We start from the raw sequence: 23,129 nt of genomic DNA on the forward strand, positions 1-23,129 counted from the left end.
AGAGCGAATTATTTCTGTGCGCGTGTCTTTCATATATGTATTTACAGCAACGTAACAAGTTTTCAATTTATCTTTCATTATTATATCAGCTATCTATCCGATTTTAATGTACTGTCGATTCGACAAATCGGAAACGTCACTTTCAAGGTATCGATTAAAATGATTAAAATTGTTACGCGAGCGAATATCAAGATCTGATTATCTCTGATTAACATTTCGATTGATACAATCGCTTCTAGACAGTTGCTTAAAAGACTTGAGCAAATTCTTATTCGATCTTTGACTGCTTTCATCTTGTCAACTCTCGTTATAGAATACTAAATGCTAATTGTAAGTATTAAACACAAGTATTAAACACGAAGAGTATTATATATTTGGTTTCGCAGTCTGATCGAAACAATTTCCGTTTCCGAGTTAAATTAATCTCGTTTCTTTCCGATTAATTATTTATTATCGACATCCGTTTCGTGTCTGGGAAATTTACGACGTTTCAATTAATTCGTGTTCTGTCATTATAATGAAGATAATTCGTACTGACGACTATGAGCTTTTTGGTATGTTGCCAATCGATCCTTTATTACTTATTGATCGTCAAGTCTAGCGGCAAATCCTGCTCCATCTCGGTGACGTTCTCGTTCTTCACTCTGAGGTCCTGGCCACACGTGTTGGCGGTGTCCATAATGTTGCCCCACACGTTCTCCAACCCGTATCGCAGCTCCATCGAATCCAGCAGGTGTCGGAAGACCGGGTTCTGCGTCTTGAGAATAAAATCCGAGAGGATCTTCGTTTTCCGTAGCATGCTATCGTTGCTGTGTACGCAGCACTTGTGTCGACAGCAACAGTCACCGCCGACGTCCTTGAGCTCCTCCTTGAAAGGTGTCTGCTCTATCTCCATCTTCAGATCCTCCGCCCGCTTGATCACCGAGTGTCTGACTGGATCAGAGCTCATTGTATTTTCCTTTTTGCAGGGTGTGCTGTTGACGATTGACTCAATGTTCCTGTAGTCAACCGTAGAAGTCTTGGTGACGCTGCACTCCATGGGTTCCTCGGTCTTGATGGGCGTCGATTGCATCCCGATGCGTGGTATCGGGTCGGATACTCGACCGGGACTTGTGTGAGGTGACGACACCACGGAACAGTCCTTGATGATGGTGCTACCGGAAGCGTACATGGGATTCACTTGGATTCTATCCGGTATGATGTAATTGTCATCGTACATCCTTGGATAGATCTTCACGTCCTGCTCGTACGGCTTCGGCGGAGTGACCTGCTCTTGCTCTTTCCGTTGCTCCTGGAGATTGTACATGTTGTTCCACTCGACGAAACTCTTCTGTTCTTCGAAGCTGTTACTAGCCTTGGGACTGGAACCAGATATGCTGCTCTCGATGCTCGAATTCTTCTTGTCCGACTCGGAATACGTGCTGCTGCTCTGTTTATCTGGCGAATTCACGTCGAACCTGGTTTTCTCCTGAACGTTGCTGTCGTCGAAACTCTTCTCTTGAACTTTGTCGTTATTATTTACGTAATGACGATAAGTTTTGACGTGTTTTCTCAAAGACGACGGATCGGTGTACCTCTTCGAACATCCCGGTACCTTGCAGCAGTAAGGCTTGTCCACGGCATGGGTCCTGGTATGCTTGAACCTGTCCGAGGAATTCGAATAGGCCTTGTTGCAACCCTCGACGGGACAGACGTAGGGACGCTCGCCGGTATGAGAACGTGCGTGGATCTTCAGGTTCTCGGCTCTGCTGAAGCTCTTATCGCACTGGAAGCAATGGTGAGGCTTCTCGTTCGTATGCGTGCGTACGTGGACCAGCATCTTGTACCTGCGAAAGGGAGGTATGAGTGTTGGTCGAAAATGCATTTATATATATATATATATATATATAGGTGTTTTAATGCATTTGAAGGAATTTTACCTCGCGTTAAACCCACGTTCGCCTCTCGCGCATCCTTCCCAGCCACAGTAAAACAGACCCCGCGGTCCAGGCGCAGCGTGCAACCTTGCAACGTGCCCTGCAAGTTGTTCCAGGGATGTGAACCATCGGCCACAGTCATGCCATCTGTAAAAGAGAAAAATATTAATAATTTCTATCTTTTAATGTATATTTAATTTTTTTTAATTGCCAATTAATCTCTGCGAAATCGCGAATCGTGACTAATCGAAAGTGATGCAATGAGAATGCAGCCTTCCGACGTGCTGAAATATCGAAATATGATTTGCGTCACAAATGTGCTCGCTTACTCGACCAATTGATACCAATTGCGGCCATTTTGCAATTGCCGCCGTTTGACACCAGTTTATCGTAACGGAGACCACGATGTTCGGTACTATTCCAGACAACGACAACGAATTCCGCCAATTAAGTGGCACGGATATATCCACGGGAGGTCGTAGATCAAGGCAATTTCGAGAGAGATTTGATTGGCCGGAGCGGCTCTCGTCTTTTCATTTTTTTATTCACAAACAGCTATAATATATATCTTGTATAATGGATGTTATAAATTCACTTTGCGTTTTTTATTTAATATAATTTGAAAATAATGCATAGCATAGATAGGATGTTCAATCGAACTTTTCTTTAACAAATCGCATATATTAATAAGTGTTATGTGTGGAAAATATGATAAATTTAGATAAGAAAAAATGTATAATATTAATAAAATTTATAGAAATAAATTTTTGAGAGATAATTTCGAGTGAAATTTAATATAATGATGACGACTTCAAATAATGAAACTTATTTATGGTGTACTTTATGATACGTTACGATTGTCATGCATTCGTCACGTGAAAAAAATAATGTTTTCACGATAATCTTTAAGAAACCATGATAATAAAGTTGCTTTTTACTAGTGATAACATTAAGTCAATAGAGAGTTGGAACTTGATAGATCATTCATACACATTATTATCAGACGACAGAGGATGAAAAGTCGAAGTTGTAATGAAAAATATTTAAACAATATATATCATTCTGTGGCTCCCTGCAACTTCAACAAAATTTCCCGCTTTCTCTCGTTATCTGAAAGTAATTGTTATCGTTTCGCCTTATATCGAGTCAAAATTTTATTGATGATAACTTTAAATACAAACCAAGACGGTTATAAATCTGCTTATCATTAAAAATACATATTCTCCTCCCGAGAGTGTAAATTGAATTAAATCGAGCTAATTATGAGGAATCTAAATTCAAAAACACGCGAGCTTTCAATCACGCAATATACGACGTTATAAAGTAAAAGGGGTCGAGATGTATTTCAGAATTTCCTCGACGAATAGAAAAATTTCCGACTATCAGTCGAGATACAGAAAACTGGTTGCAACCGGTATGCGCGTAAAGATACTCGCGTCTACATTGACTCGAGACAGAGATTAACGTCATTTAACGAGGAGAGACAAACGTCTGCGACAACATAGTGCAAACCGAGGCATTTGATTATCTCTGAGGTGTGGGTTTAAACGATAATTTCGTGATAACAAAGACAAGAAGCACATTGTTTTTAATTTACAATATAAATTTTTTAAATTATTTATTATGGATAAAAATTTCATGTATGTAACTTCTTATAGATATAAAGAAATCTCATATTAAATATTGTACAATGTGCTTTAATACATTTTTAATAATCTTGTCTCTGTTATCACGAAATTATCAGCATAGACTAGTACTTCAAAGATAATCAAATGCGTCGTTTATATTGTATATAATGTATACTCGGTCACTTTTGACTCTCTCTCTTCTCTTTTTTCGGAAATACTTTAGATAATTCATACAATTATTATAAATCTTATCTATAAATATAATGAATGATTAAATATTATAAATCTTGTTTATAAATATAATGAATGATTAAATATTATAAATCCTGTCTATAAATATAATATATGAATGATTAAATATTATAAATTCTGTCTATAAATAATGAATGATTAAATTATATGATAAAAATTTAACCTTTCCCTCCTGTTTTTCTTTTTCTCACCTGCACTTTAATTGGGCGTTTTCGCCGGTCCTGATGGTACCTAGTTCCAAGCTCGAGCTGGACGCGTCCGAGTCGCTGTGCGCCGGACTCGGGGGTCCACCGGTGCCAAGGGTGCCCGGTGGCACCCCTGTGGCCGGCGAGGCCCCAAGTTCCTCCTCGGCCGGCATCCTTCGCGGCCAAATCGGAAGATCCAGCGGCCCTGGTTGATGCTGGACGCTGAGGCTCCCGTAATAGCTCGGGCCCGGGCTGGTGGTGTAGCCGGAAACCGAGCTGTAAAAACCCGGGGCAGTTCCTAGCAGGGTGCCCGGGTAACGAGCGGCGCCGTAGGGACCAACGTGAGTTGGCATTCTGCCCGGGACGTAAACGATCATCTTTTTAATCATTTCTTTTTTTGCTTCTTTATTCCGCAATTTTATTCCGATTCGCCAAAGACCTGCAGATTTCGCTCCGATCGCTTTAATTAGCGATTCCCTTTAATTCGCGTTTTATGTAGGCTCGATTGTATTGAGTGTGTATTTACATAAGAATGTGTATGTGTACGTGTGTGTAACTGCCGTGAAAAATTAGTGTCTATGCCTCTCGAAGGAATCTCGCTCTTCCCGCTTACTTTGATCTTTCACGAGCCGCTCTAATGATCTTTCACGAGCTGACGTATCAGCGCATCGAGCAATGTCGTTACTCTAGATAAACTCGCTCCGAGACTCCGCAATTTCCCGTATATTCAACAATGTACCGCTAATGACTATTCTCTCGATACCTGTGACTTATTATCCTGCGTGAAAATTATCTTAACAAGAAAATCATTAGTTACTACGGCTACTCTTTCATATATGTGAAGCCGGTTTGGCAAACTTGTAATCTTGATTGCCAATTTTAATAAGCTTTCTCAAGATTTTCGAAATAGATTTGCTATCAATTGGATTTTTTTTCTGCTTCTGTGCTTCCTGCGCACACGTTTATTTTTCAAATTTTAATTCCCTCTATTCCTAATTAAAATCTCCTTGGTAATGAAATCATACGTCGTTACCAATTCAATTCAATTTTTCATTCAAGCTCGTATCACCTGTTGCCCTCGAAATATTCGCTTCACTAGCGATTTTCGATGGCACCGGGTCGATTATGTCGTCGTCGACGTACTTCCTCAAGCTCGCGCCGTAAAAAACGATCCAGCCATTGGACTTATACAAGACTTTCCAGGTCTTGTTGAGACACTCCCTTGCCTTTCTGAGCACCGTAAATACGACAAGCCGCCCGCGGTACAATACACACACACCACCTTGCGCGCACCCTCTATGTAGTCCGAGTCTGTATCGTCAGATATACTTGAACCGGTTGGACTTGAGTATACGATAGCTCAGAAATTGCTTGCTGTACTTGATCGAGAACATAACTGGGCTGGACAACCGTAGTGAACGAGTCATGAAACACTGCTGTCGCACTTCTGTAGACAATCTTCGCGCGTGTTATTTTGACGGATTCGCTTAATAACGCTGACCGCAGATGAAAAGTTTTGAATCGATATGCGCGTTTATCCAATAAACGACGAACGATTCAATCGATGCTAAGAGAATCCCATTTTTCCTGCTTGCTGGCCGTTGCTTATTGGACGGTGATCTCTTACAGATGACGCGTCGTAGAAGAAGAAGAGTGAAAAAAACAGCGGTCAGAGCTCGAAGATGAAGCTCGATGAACTTCTGCCGATTGAGTTGTAGTTAGGCTTGATTGCCCTCTTTATAACACGTTAAAAGCTACCAGTATCAATATAGCTCTTTATTTATCGCACTTTTTTCCGATTAATTTTTGCTCGAACGTTCAAGATAAGAGCTTGCTTGAAGTATCGTAAAGACTCTACTAGCAAAACGAAACATGAGGAATATCCAACTGATGGCGATGACGGATGCGCAGGCTTATATATACTCGCGCTATCATCTTTATTATGCCCCTCCACGAGTATCACCAACACAGACAAATCGAGTGATAACACTTTGTCGCGCACTCGGTGGCCTTCTCGATACAGTCATCTTAGTAAACGAGAGCTAATATCAAGTCGACTCAACGATTAATAGCGACTAATTATAAAATAACTTAAAACACACATATATAGACATATATAGACTTACAAAATTCTGTTTTGAAAGTTATTTTAGTATTGTTGAAATAATTTTGATCTAATACAGCGATGACTCCGATTTAGATAATCGTTAGAAATAATTTGATAGTTCTAAGAAAAATATAATAGCAGAATAATGAGAACGAATCACGTGCGGAGATAAATTTCATCGAAATCAAGATGAAAATTATATACAAGCGGAAAATTATCATTTATTCTGTAGACATTTTGTTGACGAGACGAAGATTGACCCCTGTTGACCTATAAGAAAGAGAAGGATACATCTACTGCGAAAAGCGAGACATCAAATCGCTCGGTCACCTCCCGCGGTGCAATCGCGATACCCCCGAATTTGTTGACTTTGTCCCACACGGCTGCCGCTGATCGGCAATGTACGCGGGTGGGAACAAAGTCCGCGCGTATCTCTCTCTGTCCTTTTCCCTCTCACAACTGGCGACGCGTTATCTAGCATATTAGCACGTCGGTGTGAATTGGTGGACTGCAAGCTGAATCAACAAGACCGAGCCGACGTGGTCTGGTAATTTCTTCCTTGCGGCGAAATCACGCGCTCTCTCGCGAAAATGACGCCAGCGTCCCTGGACGATGGTCGCCGGCTACCACGGCCGTCCGTGGGAGGGGATCCTCGTCATCAGGAAGCGAGCAACCGTTTCGAAAGACGATCCGGTGAAGGTCACTGTCACGTGGTTTCAAACACGTTCCTGGCGCGATGACGCAATTGATAAGACGATGGAAGGAGGTGATTTGTGATCGCGCGCGCGAGACGCTTAAAAGGAACGACGATTAAAAAAAAAAAGGAGTCGACAACGATCGGCGAAGATATCGAGGCAGATAAAGAGCAACAATGCGTGACCGTGAAGATGCGAGTTTCATAATTGGACGAGCGCGCGCGCTTGATGATCATCGATGATCATCGCGATGATCTCGTTCGAGTGTGCGACGTGACCTCCGAGATCAGCAGAATTGTTAGGCAACCCGAGATGCCATCCGATAGATATAGCCAACCTGCGGTACTCTCGAATCTACATTCTTGATGTATAGAACGGAGTTCACGAACGTAGATTCACGATAAATGAAAAAAAAAGAGATTGATATGCTTTCATTGATCCGCGATATTTCATGATGCGAAATTAGTTCAGGCTAAACTTTCGTAAACACGATTGAATTTTTCACATCTTATCTAAATGTTTGAAACTAATAAGCTTAATCGTCGACGACTTTGGCTGACATTAAATCTTTCGAAGTCACATATCGCCATCAGTTACTAAGGCAATCGGTCAAGGCGATATTATTTTTATTCTCGGCATGTGGGATCATTATATCCACAGCGTAATAAAATACTATTAAAATCTTCGATTTGAAAAAATGTATTTATTTGCAATTCATGCTTCTTCATACAATTTATATCTTCATACAATGAAGATTCTACTTATGTTTAGAGAACGAAGAACGTTTAATTCTCGTTTGTCATTTCGTTTATTGCCGCGTTATATCACACGAGGCTGTAAACGTGTGCAACGTTATTAACGACGCCATTAATTGAGGTATTTAATTCCCCGTTGTAAATCGTAATGTCAAAAGACGATTTATAAAGACCACTTTGTTCCACCAGAGGAGTGGAAAATACGTTTCTCGTAGACACAACAGATGTCGTAAACGCACACCACGCACGAGATAATAATCCATTCTCCACGGATGAAAAGTCAGACGCGAGCCTCGTTTCATTTTCCATCCCATGGAAACATGATCACGATCGCGGCTGACGCTTCGTGAACAAAAATCGAGAAAATCCGTTCACTTTCTTCGATCGGAAAAGGAAGATGGAGTCAATGATCCGTGAGAAATCTCCCTTGTATCGAAGCTTTGTTCGGGAAATCGATATAAATCGATATAAATCATATGATTTATAATTTACGGAAGAATTATATCCTAATGATATCTTCTCACGTTTTCTTTCTTATTTATCTATTTACTTTTTTAATAGATTATTAATTGAAAAAAAATGTCCGTAACAAAGCAATCTTTTTCCTCGGTAAGTTATCTGAAAACATTGCGAATTAAATATTGTTTAAAAGCGTCGCTTCATCGTCGGGATGTTAATTGAACGGCAATCTAATCTTGTCGCGACTTGGAATCCGCACGTCTGGCGGTTTCAAGTAAACAAGTTATTCGACTTATCGGTATCAAGATCCACCTGTTGCTATCCACGCGAATGGTTCTCACCTGTTGCAGAAAAATGATCGCGTTTTAGCGTAACACGATTAAAAAAGATGCTATAATAGATATAGGGACATTCAATTATTGATGTTTTTCATTAAATTAAATGTATTATAATATGTCAGATCACAAGCGAATCGATTTTAGCGCGTCTTCCTTTTTTTTCTTCGAAAAAGAAAAAAATATGAAAAAGAATAAATTCTCAAAAGTGCCAAGATACATGAAAGGACGTCCCGTTCTGACATTATCAGTATTGACTTTGCGATAACACTATTAAGGGGGTCCTCTTACATTAATTACTTGATAACTGATTAAACACGAATTTAATGACGTCCGTTCATTACTTTAATACAGTTTAATATCGCATATTTACGCGATATCACATTATTTTTTTATTGCTGCTCCATCATATCCTGCACAAATATTCTCTTATCGCTTAACACACTGCAATATTTCACAAAAAATAATAGATTAGATGAAATAATTTAATAAAAAAAATTAATAAGAAAATATAATAATTTAATAAGAAGATAATAATTTAATAAGAAAATTATGACAATAGATATAAATGTATATAAAATAATCTTTTTTATAAACTTTTTTTTATAAATTCTTTAAAGAAATTATCGTTAATAATAAATTATCGTTAATATAAATAATTTGCATAAATAATTGAATAATTCGTGTGACAAGGTAAAGAATGAAGGTTGACGTCGTATAATCTTCTTTGACGACAGGCCAGATGTTGAACAATCGATAGCAATTAGCGAAAAATGCAAGATCGACTAAAGAACACGACCGCTATTGTCCCACGCGATCTTAACTTGGAGAATAATTTTAGCATTATGCTCGTTCTAAACGATCGTATCGTAGGCGTTTTGTAAATTTTATAATGTGTCGTTTACAGTCTCAGTCGTCGTTGAAACGAGAAAGAGATATGATGCGTATACAAAAATGTATTATTTTAAACAGTATCGCGCATGATAATTTTATGTAAAGTCATTCATACGCAACACATACTCACATGTGAAATTCATCGTTTGCTTTCATAAGACGTTCGAGAATCGGTCTCACTTCCCGAAGCACTTTCAGCTCTTTTACGTAAAGTCATTATACGGCCGGGCCCTCGATCGATCTCACAGGCGCGCTATAATTTATACCGCTACGCACCAGACGATACTCAATTCTTGATTCAACCTCCGAGAAAAGTACCCCCAGCGACCTTACCTTAAGGCTAATGAATATTGTATAGCCACCTTTCCTGCCCCATCTCGCCTTTTCTCTCCTTCCCCCCTGACCTTTCCTGCAACCGCCGGTTCCCACCCTTCATCTCGGATGACACCCCACGGACCGGGCTGCTGGCGTCGGCGTGCTTTGATCTCGGGGAACGCGGCGAACAGGTAGAAGAAATCGAGAAGAGGACCGGGAGAGCAAAAGAAAGAGAAAGAAAGAGAGCGAGTGCGTATATGTACGCGTATGAGAGAGAAAGACGGAAGAAAGGGACGAGAGGGAAAGAAGGAAGATCACGGCTCGAGACGGAGATTCCACGACGGCCAATGGAAGAGCCGGGCCCGACGCTAAACTCGAGAAAATATGTTTGGAGTCTTTAGATTGAGATCCGGGAGAGAGATAGAATCCTACTCCCCCTCTTCCCTCTTCCCTCTGCTTCCCACCACCTTCCTCTTCCCTGCTGCTTATGATGCGTCCGTGGAACGCCGAAAGAGATTTTATTTCCCTTCGCCGCGCTCCTCCCCCCCTACCCTCCCCCTATTCTTCCCCCTCCCGCAGATCTTTCATTTAGATTTGATTCCCGGTGCTTTCCCTTGGGGATACCATCGGGCCCCGGAATCTTTCGATGGGCCCCGACTCCACCAACCGTGGCGACCATTTCGGTAGCTGTTACGTCCTTTGGGCCCTGTTTACGATGATTGTGAAAAATTGAATCGCTTCTCGCGGATACAAGAGAACTACTCGGCGACGGTTTCGGGTTTAACGTCGCCGCGACTAATAATTTGCTTTCGACATTCCGAATATCTCCTTAATTAAAATTACGTTAAGTTACGTTCTTCTGCCGGCTGGGCGGTAGTAAAATTTGGCGGTACATAAGCGTAACGTTATTTAGCATCGAACTTTCTTAAGGGGATACTTCCAAGCGTTCCTCGAGTGAATTTAATTAATAAAAATTAAAAAAATATATCGTCTCCTCTCTCTCTCTCTCACTCTTTCCTTCTCTTTTTTTCTATCAAATTTAATGGAACGTTGAATAGACGGAATGATTCGCTAACGAACGCGAGTACAATTCCTCTGTCAAACATTCATTAACCTTTTCATCCCGATGGGAAGAAAGCTTCCCTACGGGAAGCCCGTTTCGAGGGAAACCTTGAGAAGAAAATTGGATCGCCCCATGCTCAGCGAGAGACCACTTTCAGCCGCGGCGAGGTGGGAAACCGAATATATAGATCGCGTGGCGCTTTGCGTGTGGTTCGCGTCACAAAAATACGTCAGAACGAATGGAGAGAGGAGGAAAAGGGGGCAACGAGGGAGGAAAGAGGGAAGGAGGTGCTCGATCTCCCCTGCGTGTTGCTCAGCCACTCCGTAGCTCACAGCGGGGGTTGAAATTCCCGCGATGCTTCTCGTCGTACTTTTTATTTCGTCGCGCTGTCGGCGGGGAGGGGTTGCGTCGAGAGAGGAGAGTTTGCCCTTTTTTTTTTATCTTCCACTCTTTCGAAGTCCTACCAGCCGATAGTGGGTCTCGAGTGCCGTGAGAGAAACATATGGAAGAGCCATAGACTCCTTTGTGGACTTCTTCAGGAATTTTGAAACGACTGAGCTTTACTTTATTCCTCTAGACGTCATCAGGTACCTCTTCATCCCCCCATAAGAATGAGATCTCGGAACGTGGAGCTTCCTTCCGGAAGCTTGAAAAAGCCCCGAAGTAATCGAAGCTACGAACAAAGATCGACGTCGGAGGCAAGGATGAATGTGTGTCCTCCGTTGATTTACCGTGCTTAAAGACGGAATATTAATATCGCAATGGCGTGCGCCGGCTCCGGTCTGGTACACGCGTGTGCTCCCCACGGATGCGAGTCGTGCCACGCACTCACACACGTAATGCGTATTACGTACGGGACAGGAGGATGGCTACCGGTCGCAGCGGGAGAGCACGACGGGGGTCCTCTACCTCCGCGCCGACTCGAAACCTTGCTACCGAGAGGAAGAAGCGAACTTTCATCCCGCTCCGACTTCGTTTCTTCTTCCTTCTTCCCCCTTCGTCTGCCGCTCTGTCTCTCTCTCTCTCTCTCTCTCTCTTTCTCTCTCTCTTTCCTGTAACGCGTATTATTCATCTCGTCTCTCCCTCGCTTCCTCCCGCGGTTTCTCTTGGTAATCTTCCGATCCCTCGTGGCGCTACCACACGTTGATTCGTCGATCTTGCTCGGTCACGTGACCGGTTTATAAGGCTGGCGGCGGCAGACGGTGCACCACTTGTTCGCCGCGCCTCGTCTTGCGAGTTGGGCCGTACTTCCGTTTTTTTTTTTTTTTTGTAGGCGTCCCAGACATACGAAATTCGGGGCACTGGCGAGGTACAATGCGGACGTAATGCGGTTACCAATTGGGCCACGATCGGTGTCCATTACGGTTAAAGAATAGAAACAATAGGCAGCATCTGGGCGGTATACAAATGATAAAAAAAGCGGAGCGAAAAGAATGCGATTCTTTTGAGAAAGATTTCAGGAAATTACTACGCTGTCTATCTAGAAGCTGTAATCATTACGAAACATTATCGAACAATACTGTGTTTCCAATCCAAAAAGAAATTCTTCAATGTGACTTCTTTCTTTACAATAAGACTCGATCTTTTTACGACGAATCGTTTGATGAACAAAAAGAACCACAAGACTTCCACACTGAGAAAAAATCTGGTTGCATTAATTAGAAATCTAATAGATTCAATTAGTATGTCTGTTGGAAAATAGACAAATCAGAATTCCTTTAGGAATTATCAGATGAGTATGATTAATTTCCTCCTGTTAAGTTTACCAAATTTTCTTGTTAATAATACTAAATTTACTCAAAAAATAACATCACTGTGTCCACGTTTAATATAACAAGAAGTTTTATAGATCCAACTAGAAACTAGCCAAATCCTTGTAGTAAAATCAATTAACCGTTCTAGTTAAAAAAAACGAGTCTTATAGTGATAACTAGAGATTCTGCTTGGTTTAACTAAAATATCTTCTATCAGATACGTCTTGTTGATACAATCAAACGATTTTTCTCGGTGCAGGAATTTGACGGTTCATACTCACAGGAATATATGAAGACATTACCGCGACGCGAACGACGGCGAAGGACGACAGAAGTCTGACCGATGTCGTGTAAACATTACGACGAAGATCCCCCGTGAGGGTCTACGAAGAGCCCCCCGGGCCCGACGGCGACGAAGCGCCGCACGGTCCGCTCGCACGGCGCCAGGGGCCTATTAAAAATGATGCTTAAAGAACGAATTATGGAAATGAGCCGTTATACCAGCTCCGGGCTCCCATATTACCGACGACTTAGCCCGTTCGCGTTGAAATTACAGGTTGCGATCACCCTGCCCTCCCCCCCCATCCTCTTACTCTACTCGTCCACTCCTAAGCCGGGTAAGAGGGATCGCCACCCTCCTTCACCCCCCTCGGGGTGGAATACATTACGTTGATTTTCGGAATTGAAGATTAAATCCTCCCGCCGTGGGGTCTATCGTTCTTCCTGTATTCTCTTCGAGGACGATATGCGTATGTGTGCGTGCGCGTGATACGCAATGTTCTTCTATCGCCGAGAGAACGAGATGCCAATTAAATAATTCTGCCATTACGCCGCTATCTTACAATCGCCGGTGTCATTATTGCAGTGATACCAGTTTTCTAACCAGTCTGCTAATATACAGTGGCATCAGATTCGTGAAGATTTTAACGTCCCGATAAGATTCCTAAGATAAAAATAATAAATTTGAGAATTCTAAAGTCTAATGTCTTGAGATGTATCAATTGTATAGTCTGTCATCAAACTAAAAACCCGTTTTCTCATTTAAAGAAATTGATCGGAAACCGATAGAAATAGATATTATGTTTATAGACTTTCACTTGTGCAATAGTATTGTAGCAATATTGTTGCAATATGTAAAATGATATTGTAATCAAACACGCATTTTTTAAGATATATATCGATTAGATCAATTTTGTGATTTCTATCGCGGAAAAATATAATTTAAATAGAATTATGACATGTAATGATATATTAATAATAAATTAAAATAATAGAGTCATCTCTTTTCTTTAAAATTAAAAGAGAAAAAAAATGTCGGCAATAAAACGAAGGTAAATTCGTACTTGCCTTTTTTGCCCTTTTAAGCGACTTTAATTGCTAAAGCAATTTTCTTTAACATTCTTAAAAGACTCGTACTTGTGTGGTTCATAAATAATCCCTTTTTGACAGAATTTTTTTTGTAAAGCATTGATTTTTACAGGAGATTGTTCAACGATTCATAGTGTAATCTATGTGCGTTCTTACCTTGTTCGAAAACTTAACCTGACAAAGTTCCACGGAGAGTTCACGAGGTCAAAAATAAATAGAATAGCGTCCAGGATTCCTGGTATACCAACAAAAACGTCCCTGCGATCCCGCCGCGTTGTATAAGTGCTCGACCATCGGGACACGCGATCGGAAATCTCACCTTTGCGCGTTTCTCAGTTTCTGAAAAGAGCGCGCGGCGTGCGGTAACATAGGAAGGAAAATATTTGCCAACTCCCTTCCCCCTTTTCCTCTGTTTGTACGACGTACAGGAATGTCTCGGCGAATGGCTACACGGGAGGTTAGAGGAATATTTTCGCAAACACGAACGCGTCAGGTCTAAAGTCGCGCATTCTTCTCCGGAGAATGCATTACCTTCAAAGAAATCGATACATAGTTAGTTATTATTTTTATACAATAAAAAATAAAACAGAAAATATTCCAATAACGTTTAATATAATATTGTGTAAATGCTTATGATAAAAAAAAGGGGACATATATTATTTGTCGTATAAATTATCAAGTTTTATACGCGACAGATGGATAGTCTATAGGTAATCATGTAGGACCAGTATCTTTCATGTAGACCTACAGAATCACGGTTCTCAACCCGCCTTCGAAAAATCGATAATTAATCACGAATTTCACACTTTCGGTAGACCGCAAGAAAGAAAGCCGTTCCACAAGGGACGCGGAAGGATCTCATTCCGCACCCTAGCCTGACTGCTGCGTAGGATCCGGAATGAAAGAAGTCGAAGGATAGGGAGTGTCTGTATAGACTATGCCAACACCCCATAGCATCGCGCTATGGAATTTTTGTGTTGGTGAGACGAATCGCTAAACTGGACCGCATTGACAAATGATTCCAACATTTTGTGCCATGGAAACCGTCGGGGAGGACCTCCCACATCGAATAAATGCCGCCGTCGCGTATGTTTTCGTAGGCTCCTTTCTTCCTTCCTTCGTTTTTTACATTTTCTGCCATTCCAAGGTTAAGGCCGTGCCCGGATGACACGATCTGCGAGATCAAAAATAGACACGGTCCTCTCTCCCGCGAATTTTACATTTCTATTATTATTTTGCAATTGATTATTAGTACTATTATATGCATGTATAACATATTTTATTTATTTTATATATTTTATTTATTTTATTATCGTTATGTAGCGTTATCAATAAAAAGTCATTGAATTTATTGCTTGAAGTTTCATGAATCGATGAATTTTTTTTTATGAAAAATGCACATAAGCAACTTTAAACTTTGATGTTGTAATAATCTGATAATGCACACTAGTATATTAATATCGTCTACAAAGAGCATTAATTTTAGTATGTTAATTGGACGGTAAAATATAAACTTGTTAAAAATAAAGTTATTCGGCTAATTATTTGAAGGCTTAGAAAAATATTTTCAAACTTTTTACCGTATCGGACTTAATTATTATGCTTGCATTTGTATATGCACATTGCATTAATTAGTAAATTAATGAATTACATTGAATTATTAATTTATATTGTTCATAAAAAACCAAACAAATTTAATAACAGACAAAAATGTATTATTGATAAAATTTTAATAAATTAATTAATCGCTCAGCTAAGTATAAATATATTTTTGAAAACAGTTATTTAAAAAAACTTTTCGCGTTTCAAAACTAAGTTTAACAATTATAATTGTGATACAAATAGGATAAAGAAAATCATTTGAGATGTGACGACATTGTATTGCATAATACCTCTTCAGTATCTCTCAACGAGTCTATTACCCTTCTAATAATAGCACAAATACAGCGCCCGCATTATGCTCGTACTTGAGCAATATATAATGGAGTTGTCACCTGTTAGAAAGCAAATGGATTCATAAAAGCAATTAAATGGACGAATTAAAAGACCAATATAAAAGCTTAAGAAAGATATGTAGATATATATGTGGTAGAGATATTTCAATGTGAAAAAAGATCTCGATATTTTCATAGGGTGACATTTTAAAAATATTATATAAATTATATAAAATTGCATATAAATATTAATTAATTAATATCTAGAATTATTTTTATATTAGCATATTGAGATTCTACATTTTATACCTGATATAAAGATTCATAAAAATGCATAGGTTTGTTTTCTAATTATCGATAAAGATACAAGAAAAACTATTTCTGGAATCTAAAAATATAGTCGTCGTTAAATTTACAAATGAAAGAGTTTGTGGAATTGAACAAGGCATTCGAAGAATCCTTAAGAAGAAATTTTTAATTTCGTAGAAAGTTCATATTATCAACGTGACTTAGTCTTCTTCCATAAATGTAAGAATGCTTTATATAAAGGGGTCCATTGTAACTTGAGACCGGTTCACATATTCACTCCTTTAGGCTACCAGTATACCGATGAAGCGTACTAAATTCCAGATGTGAACATAACGAAAGTGACAACGACGTTTAGATACCTACGAATGAGTGAAAAAGGCCGAAAACGCAATTCACGAAAGCTTTTAGAAACTCTCTAGGGGGTTTGCATAAAACGTGCGCACGAAGAGTCGCCGTTCCTCTACATGTGTTACAGAGTCCTGGAGCCTCCTCGTAGTTATGGTGGTTCGCATGGTATGTCTCGTCGCGACGTAAGACACCGTAGCATACCACACACAACGCGACACCTCGGCCATACGAGTTGACCGAGAACTCCGGCAGGACCACACACGAAGGATCTCGCCCCTCCCCTTGTCTTTTTCCTCTTTCTCCTCGCCACTTGCCTCCGCGAGTCCTTCCTTGTTCCTCAGAAAAATAAAAAGAGCGGCCTTCTTGGTGGAAGGACGCTCGCGGTCGCGGAGAAGAAAACCGAGAAGAGTCACTTAACCGTCATGCCATTAACCACGCACACGAAAAGGAGCCTTAAAAAACACGCGGCCCCCCTCTTGGTGACGCCTCGTTACGGAATCGACACGAAAAGTCACGAGTCGCATGTTATATTGAGATTGTAATTACGGCTTTAAAATTAATAAGGATAATGAGCGATTATCAGCCGTTCCAGAAAAATCAAGCAACACGAAAGGAGACTTACTTCATGGTTCCTTGGAGACAAAGTATTTCAAGTTAATTATTCACTTATTTATTCGTTTACAAGATTACTGCTGTGTAGAATATTTTCCTGAAATCTCGCTTCAATTACAATCATCGATGAGGACAAAATAGACTGCGAATCTGTCGCATAAGAGGACAAAGGCCAAGTACGATCGATTACTCGTCTAGGATTCATGCGGGCTAGAAAAATCGTCTGACGGGGGGTCTTCCCGCATTGTTACTTGCATATTTCTAAACGTTATTCTGGTGGTCTATTGTTCTCTTTAAATTCAAAACTAACCACTGACAACGATATCTTTGTCGTCAACCACCTACGAACGAAAGGTATAAACCGAAGGTTACTCACAATAGAGCTTCCTCGTCCATGACCGGAGGCTGTTTTTGCGGCTTGGGAAAAGAGAATCGACCGACGGACCAAAACATCTCATTGTTCCATTTATGGCATGTTTTGAGTATCCTTCGCGCTTACGTCGGTGTCCGTTTACGAAAAGCGGCATGTTCACCGATCGTGCGCAGCTATGACCGAAACGAGGTGCAGACAGTTCGCAAAAACTCGCTGCAATGCAGGATGCAACGGGCGCAATCGGAATTTCCTATCGAATGTATTTGGTCGAAATAGGGCGATTCCGGCGGTTGTGGGCATCATTAATGCGCCGCGACTCGGAACGTCAGAGAACGGAACAAAATTATCCGATTGTCGCGCTCGTTCCGATACGCCAAGGATAATCGAGAGAATTAAATACATGTCCGACACTATTTTCTAGCGTGCTTTTAATTTTCAATTTTTTCTTATTAAATTCTGGCAACGCGCAATCATAGATATCAATCATAGATATGTCAATTCATGACTTGGAGCTTGAGTCTCGGAAGCGAAATCTCCAATTCCAGACGACAAAAGAAACCGTTAAGAGTTCAGAGTCATTCTGCGAACGACTCGGAGCGGTTGCCCAGAAGCCCGTGGATTCCCACGTGGGCCGAGCGAAGGATGCGGGCCGAAAATATGCAAATTTATATGCGTATCCCCGATGCGCGATTCCTCATCCTGCCGGGCCGCCTGACTGCCCGGTTTACCCACTTGCACCCGAGGGCCCCAAGACCTATGGGAGCCTGTCACTCTTTCTCTCTCTCTCTCTCTCTCTGCTTCTTCTTCACGTTGGAGTCGAGTTGGAATCATTACCATACGTGACCATAAATGAAACCTGTCTCTCCGCGTAACAATAGAACAATCTCCTCGCGCGAGACACAAAGGCGTCGTACATGTCCCTACGTGAGCATACATATGCACCCTCTCTCATAGATCCTACCAACTTTTCTCGAACTCCCTCCGCGTGCCCCCGTTATCCCTCTTTCTCCCCGAGAGACCCGCGAGATGTCCCGAGCAACGGTATCCTGCGACAGGATACCGGTTCCGACGCGCATCCTGAAGCGGGACGTTTCGTCCTGCTTCCAGGCGCGCGTAGCCGCGCCATTGTCTAGCTGAGATTAGGCGAATTCGAAAAATGACTCGGTCGAAGCTGGAAACCGTGTAACGGTCGCCGGTGGGTTCATAGGTGATCGTCTTTCTGGATTCTTTTTCAACGAACCTCGGTCAACGGCCGCGCGAGGCGGAGATTTCTAGGGACTGGACCCGATCGGGGATCTTTCTACCAGCACGTCGGATGATTCGTTACGAGACTCGGAATTTTTTTTTAACGAGACTCGCTCGACCAACGACCGCCTTGCTTCCTTTAACGAGATGTGACTGTTTCGAATAATACGTTAAAGAATTGATACGGTAGGGTGGTTGAATCAGTCTCAAATTTTCATTTTATGGATGACGAATTTTCTAATATAGGATAAAATAATATATAATAATAAGAAAAATGCATAATTGCTTGAACACAATAAGCTTACTAATAAATATTATTATGAAACGGCAGTCGACAGACAATAATACATAATCAATTGGGAAACTGCTTAAAATTCCGAATGTGATTTTATATTTAAAAAAATTACAAAATCAATAATTTTTAAGAAGAAAGTTGTAAAATATACTAATAAATATCTTTAATGATTTTTTACTCTATAAAAATAATTATGTTTATATTTGCGTTCTTATTGTATTTCTGAAAGTATAAGTATAACCGGAAACAACCGTATTTTTTCTATTCAATATATGTACTATATGTAAAGATATACTTTTTTTTTAAACACACAAAAATCACATAGGGATAATATATCCTAGCTTTATTATATTTTCATCATTTTTTCTTACTTCAAACTATGAGCCAATAAACGCATAAATGTATAAACGCATAAAAGAAAAACTATAAAAGTACAATAGTAAACAATGGCAAAGGTCGAGGTATTATAAATACGTGTCAACGTTTTTTTTAGAAGATTATCTGAAACGTTTTTCACCAAAGTTCGGGGAAAAACATCCTTTACAATATTTTCAATAAGTTGATCTTATAATTTAAATATTTTAATTAATCAAAAATTAACGTAATTATTAATTGTAATATTAGTAAATCTTTATAAATTTCAATTATCAATTTCAATAAAATCTATCCACTGTGTGTTTTATATCGATTTAAGCAAAATGTGAAACGTGTTAAATCATTTTATTCTATATCAGTTCTGTTTTTATCAATAAATTTTCATAGAAGGCATTCTATTAAATTAGTTAAACAGGAAAGTAACCGAAAAGTACGTTGGCGCACCTCGCTTTTCACGTCAGGCTCTTTTTATATTTTCATACCAGTAAGAGGATTCCTCTGCGCAGACTCCCACACTTTGAATGAACCGCACAGATTTTTACGCAATCTCATTGAACCCGCTGTGGATCAACAGTGATCCACAGGGGGAGCATTGTTGTCGAGGTACGATGTGCTGGATCCCGATTCCGGAACCTCTTCTCGTACCTGACCTGAGATAATCCCATCCTGGTACCATGTGCGCTTTATCCCAGGGGATCTGGTACACCGTGCCCTCCCCTCCTTCCCCTCTCCCGCAGATTCAAAAATGCTTGTGCTACAGGGGTCCTGCTCGAGAAGGTATTCCATCCTCGCTTTACTTTTACTTTCTTCTTTTATCTATCGTTTTTTCCCCTCGGGTTGTCAAGCTATAGCGAATCGGGTGACAGCGACGACGTTTGTCACCCCCTATTTTTGTCGTCCGAAGCGGGAAAATTTCTGCGTTTTCCTTTAGATTTGAAAGAGCGTCCGATTTAAAATCGATTTTTACTCCAATTGCGTAAAAAAAATATCAGGACATTTATCTGTCGAATAAAATAATATTTTAAAGGGCAAAATGATGTGAATCTTGGGCACGTATTTTGTACACTGTTAAAATGCTTGTCGGCAATGCTTATCGCATTTAATGATATGTTATGTTTTTAACGCGGATATTGCAAAACAACCGGTAATACGAATAACATCGGAAGGTAAACGAGTATTATAATCTGCAAGTCTTTGATCAGTTTTCGCAAAATTGTAAAGGCGATTCGTCCTTCGTAACCTTTCTCACGTCCGCAAGTTTAGGAAACTGGTTTGAAAGGTCTTCCGGTGCTGTCGTTTCGTGGAATCTCGGGGAGATCGATAGTTCTCCTCGAAAATTTGATCGCGATAAATCGTGGATCGTTTTGGGTACGTCGAGCGAAAAGTAAAAAAAGAGCAAAACAATCTCTCTTATAGTTGGCGCGAGATGACAGCCTCGAAAACCTCGTTCAACCAGTCTTCTAAGAGATGTGTCTTCTTCATAATATAAATTAAATTTTCAACTTTGGCTCAGATTTCGGATGTGATTCGTAATATCAAGATTTTTGTAAACTTTATGCCACATCTTTTTATATATTTTTAGGCTTTTTATATAAATTGCTTATAGTTTTACGATTTTATGATTGATTTAAAATCCTACATTTATGATTTACTTTATGCTATATCCTTTATAATTCATTGATAAGAACCTGTTGTTTTTTAATATAATAACGTATATATAAGAATTCGGAATATAATTTGAATATTTAATTTAAGTCACTTAAATTTGGCAGATTAAATATCGATTCGTTTAAATTCTGGCTTATAATATATATTGAAAAGATATATATTATTGTTTCAATAATAATTCTCATTGTCGGAAAATTAAAAGAAACTGAAACAGTATAAGAAAGAAAATCCCTGTTTGATGAGCAATCAATACAATGGAATAAAAACAATTTCATATGATTCAGAAAAAAAACTTGCGAAAGAAATTCGAGATAAATATGTAACTTTCGTGAATCGATATGAAAAATAAAAATTGCCATCAAATATCTAAGTTTTAAATTAATTTATAATATATATAATAATAATATCCTGAACTTTCTTTCTTTCTCTTCGAAAAATATATGTAAAAAGAAATAAAAAATTTTTTTTCAATATTAAACTATTTCCTCTCAATCACATGATACGAAAATTTACATTAGATTATTATCACGAGAAAAATCGTGAGAGTTTAAGTTTCCATTAAAGTAGAAATTTGTAAATAAAACTTATATGAAGAAGTCACATTGGTTTTCGTTGGAGAAAGAACGCGCAAAATAATTGCAAAATAATTTGTAACTCACCAATAGCGAATTAGCCGGATTCTTCGGATGTTTTTTTCGATCATCGGAATCCAAGAGATCCGCGGAAAAAATCCGTCGAGACACAGTGTCCTCACCTCACAGGGAAGAGAAAAACTGACGATTTGCGCACTATTTACCAGTGTTTGATTGTAGAGAGATCGGTGAGAATCTCTTCCACGTGGTCGCGTCGCGGCTCTTCGGCGACACAAATAAGATATTTACGTCATGTGGCGTTAAACCTCCCCGTGGATGTTTCGCGGTTGCAATTTTACGCTTTTCTCCAAGACACGTGCGAGCACCGAGAAGTAGGAGAAGAAGATGAGAAAGACGAAGAATAGGTAGAAAAGAAAAAGAAGAAGAGAGAGAACCTAAAGTGTGAGTCACGATGGTAAAGCCAAAAGTCTGGAATCGAACCGCTGGTTTCCAAGGATGCTCGATTCAAACTGAGACCACGAAGAGGTCCCTCACGAGTCCCCGGCTCGGGTGTGGGTTTTCGGTTCGTTTTTCCCTTTTTTTTCCTCCCCATCACTCTGCCTTTCTCTCTCTTTCACGATCGGTTCTTTCTTTCTCCCTCCCATCCTGCACCTTGTTCTCTCTCCGTCTCGCTACCAGATTCGATCTTCTGGTCTCCGTTCACTTGCTCGCTCGTTTGCTCTCATCCTTCGTAGTTGATCGTCTCTCTCGTTCTTTCATCAGGGCCGACGTTTGTGGGCCCCCCGGGCCCCTGGGAAGCGGTCGTCCCATCGCTAAGAGAGGGGACCCTAGCCTAACTTAACCCGGCCGAAACATCTCCCACCACGTGTTACTCTCAACCCCTACCTCTATCGCGGATCTCAACGAAAGAACGAAGGTGTTTGCCGGCTCACCGGTGGTAGATACATGACAGGCCACGTGCTTTGTGTAAAGATGCAATATTTAAAATTATAGATAACGTTTAATTACAATTGACACAATCTTTGTCACATAAACGCCTATCATCTAACAACAGTTACCAGATTATTTTCTGGATCAAAATCGATAATGAAGATACGAAACGAGTACAAGGTGAACGAGTACAAGACTGGAGCATTTTAATCATAAATAGACTTCACGACTGTCAAATCCAGAATATAGCCGCTATTAATACAAGGTAGTCACTGAAAATATTCCAAGACTGTTACAAATATCTCAACAGCAAATATCAATATAAATATTTCTCGCAAAATATTTAGTTTATCTCCTCTCTCTCGTATATATATATCCACTTATATATATTTATTTATTCCATTCTTAGATCAAAAATCGTTTGTGCATGCATATATACGCAGCCGGTCTTGGCGGATGATGGGCACGGAAGGAATAAGAAAGCTGCGGAGACTCCCACAGGGCGACTCACACGCAGATACGCATTCACATACACATGTGCGCACATATACATACACGCTCTCAAAGGGACATCGGCTTCCCGCGCTCGTACACGTAAGATACAACACACACACACACACACACACACACACATATAGGCATCGAGCAAGCAAGAAGAATCATCCTAATATACCCCGAGAGGACATAAGCAGACCTGCCCCCTGCCTCGAATACGTTTCAC

The 23,129-nt window shown here is 40.2% G+C and overlaps 1 protein-coding gene across 2 annotated transcripts; it reads right to left on the reverse strand.

The window, feature by feature from the left end:
• Nucleotides 1–220: 220 nt before the first annotated feature.
• LOC105251576 (zinc finger protein 271) lies at nt 221–21,968 on the reverse strand. 2 transcript variants are annotated; one of them, XM_011258493.3, is made up of 4 exons: nt 21,545–21,968; nt 3,988–4,335; nt 1,920–2,063; nt 221–1,826 (listed from the first exon to the last, which is right to left on the reverse strand). In XM_011258493.3, the coding sequence occupies exons 2-4, from the start codon at nt 4,332–4,334 to the stop codon at nt 578–580; spliced, it is 1,740 nt and encodes a 579-aa protein (XP_011256795.1). In that variant the 5' UTR covers nt 4,335; nt 21,545–21,968; the 3' UTR covers nt 221–577. The 2 variants fall into 2 exon arrangements, with proteins under 2 accessions (XP_011256795.1, XP_011256794.1); XM_011258492.2 differs by lacking the exon at nt 21,545–21,968 and having other exon boundaries at nt 3,988–5,864.
• Between the last annotated feature and the right edge of the window lie 1,161 nt (nt 21,969–23,129).

This window comes from Camponotus floridanus, unplaced genomic scaffold (assembly GCF_003227725.1).
Source record: "Camponotus floridanus strain SB8 unplaced genomic scaffold, Cflo_v7.5 scaffold7, whole genome shotgun sequence".
NCBI classification, from domain to species: Eukaryota; Metazoa; Arthropoda; class Insecta; order Hymenoptera; family Formicidae; genus Camponotus; species Camponotus floridanus.

Coding starts and splice junctions, on each gene's coding strand:
- LOC105251576 (XM_011258492.2), bottom strand. CDS start 4,370: ATGATTAAAAAGATGATCGTTTACGTCCCGGGCAGAATGCCAACTCAC. Junction 2,064..3,987: donor AACGCCCAATTAAAGTGCAG/GTGAGAAAAAGA, acceptor TCTCTTTTACAG/ATGGCATGACTGTGGCCGAT. Junction 1,827..1,919: donor GAACGTGGGTTTAACGCGAG/GTAAAATTCCTT, acceptor TCCCTTTCGCAG/GTACAAGATGCTGGTCCACG.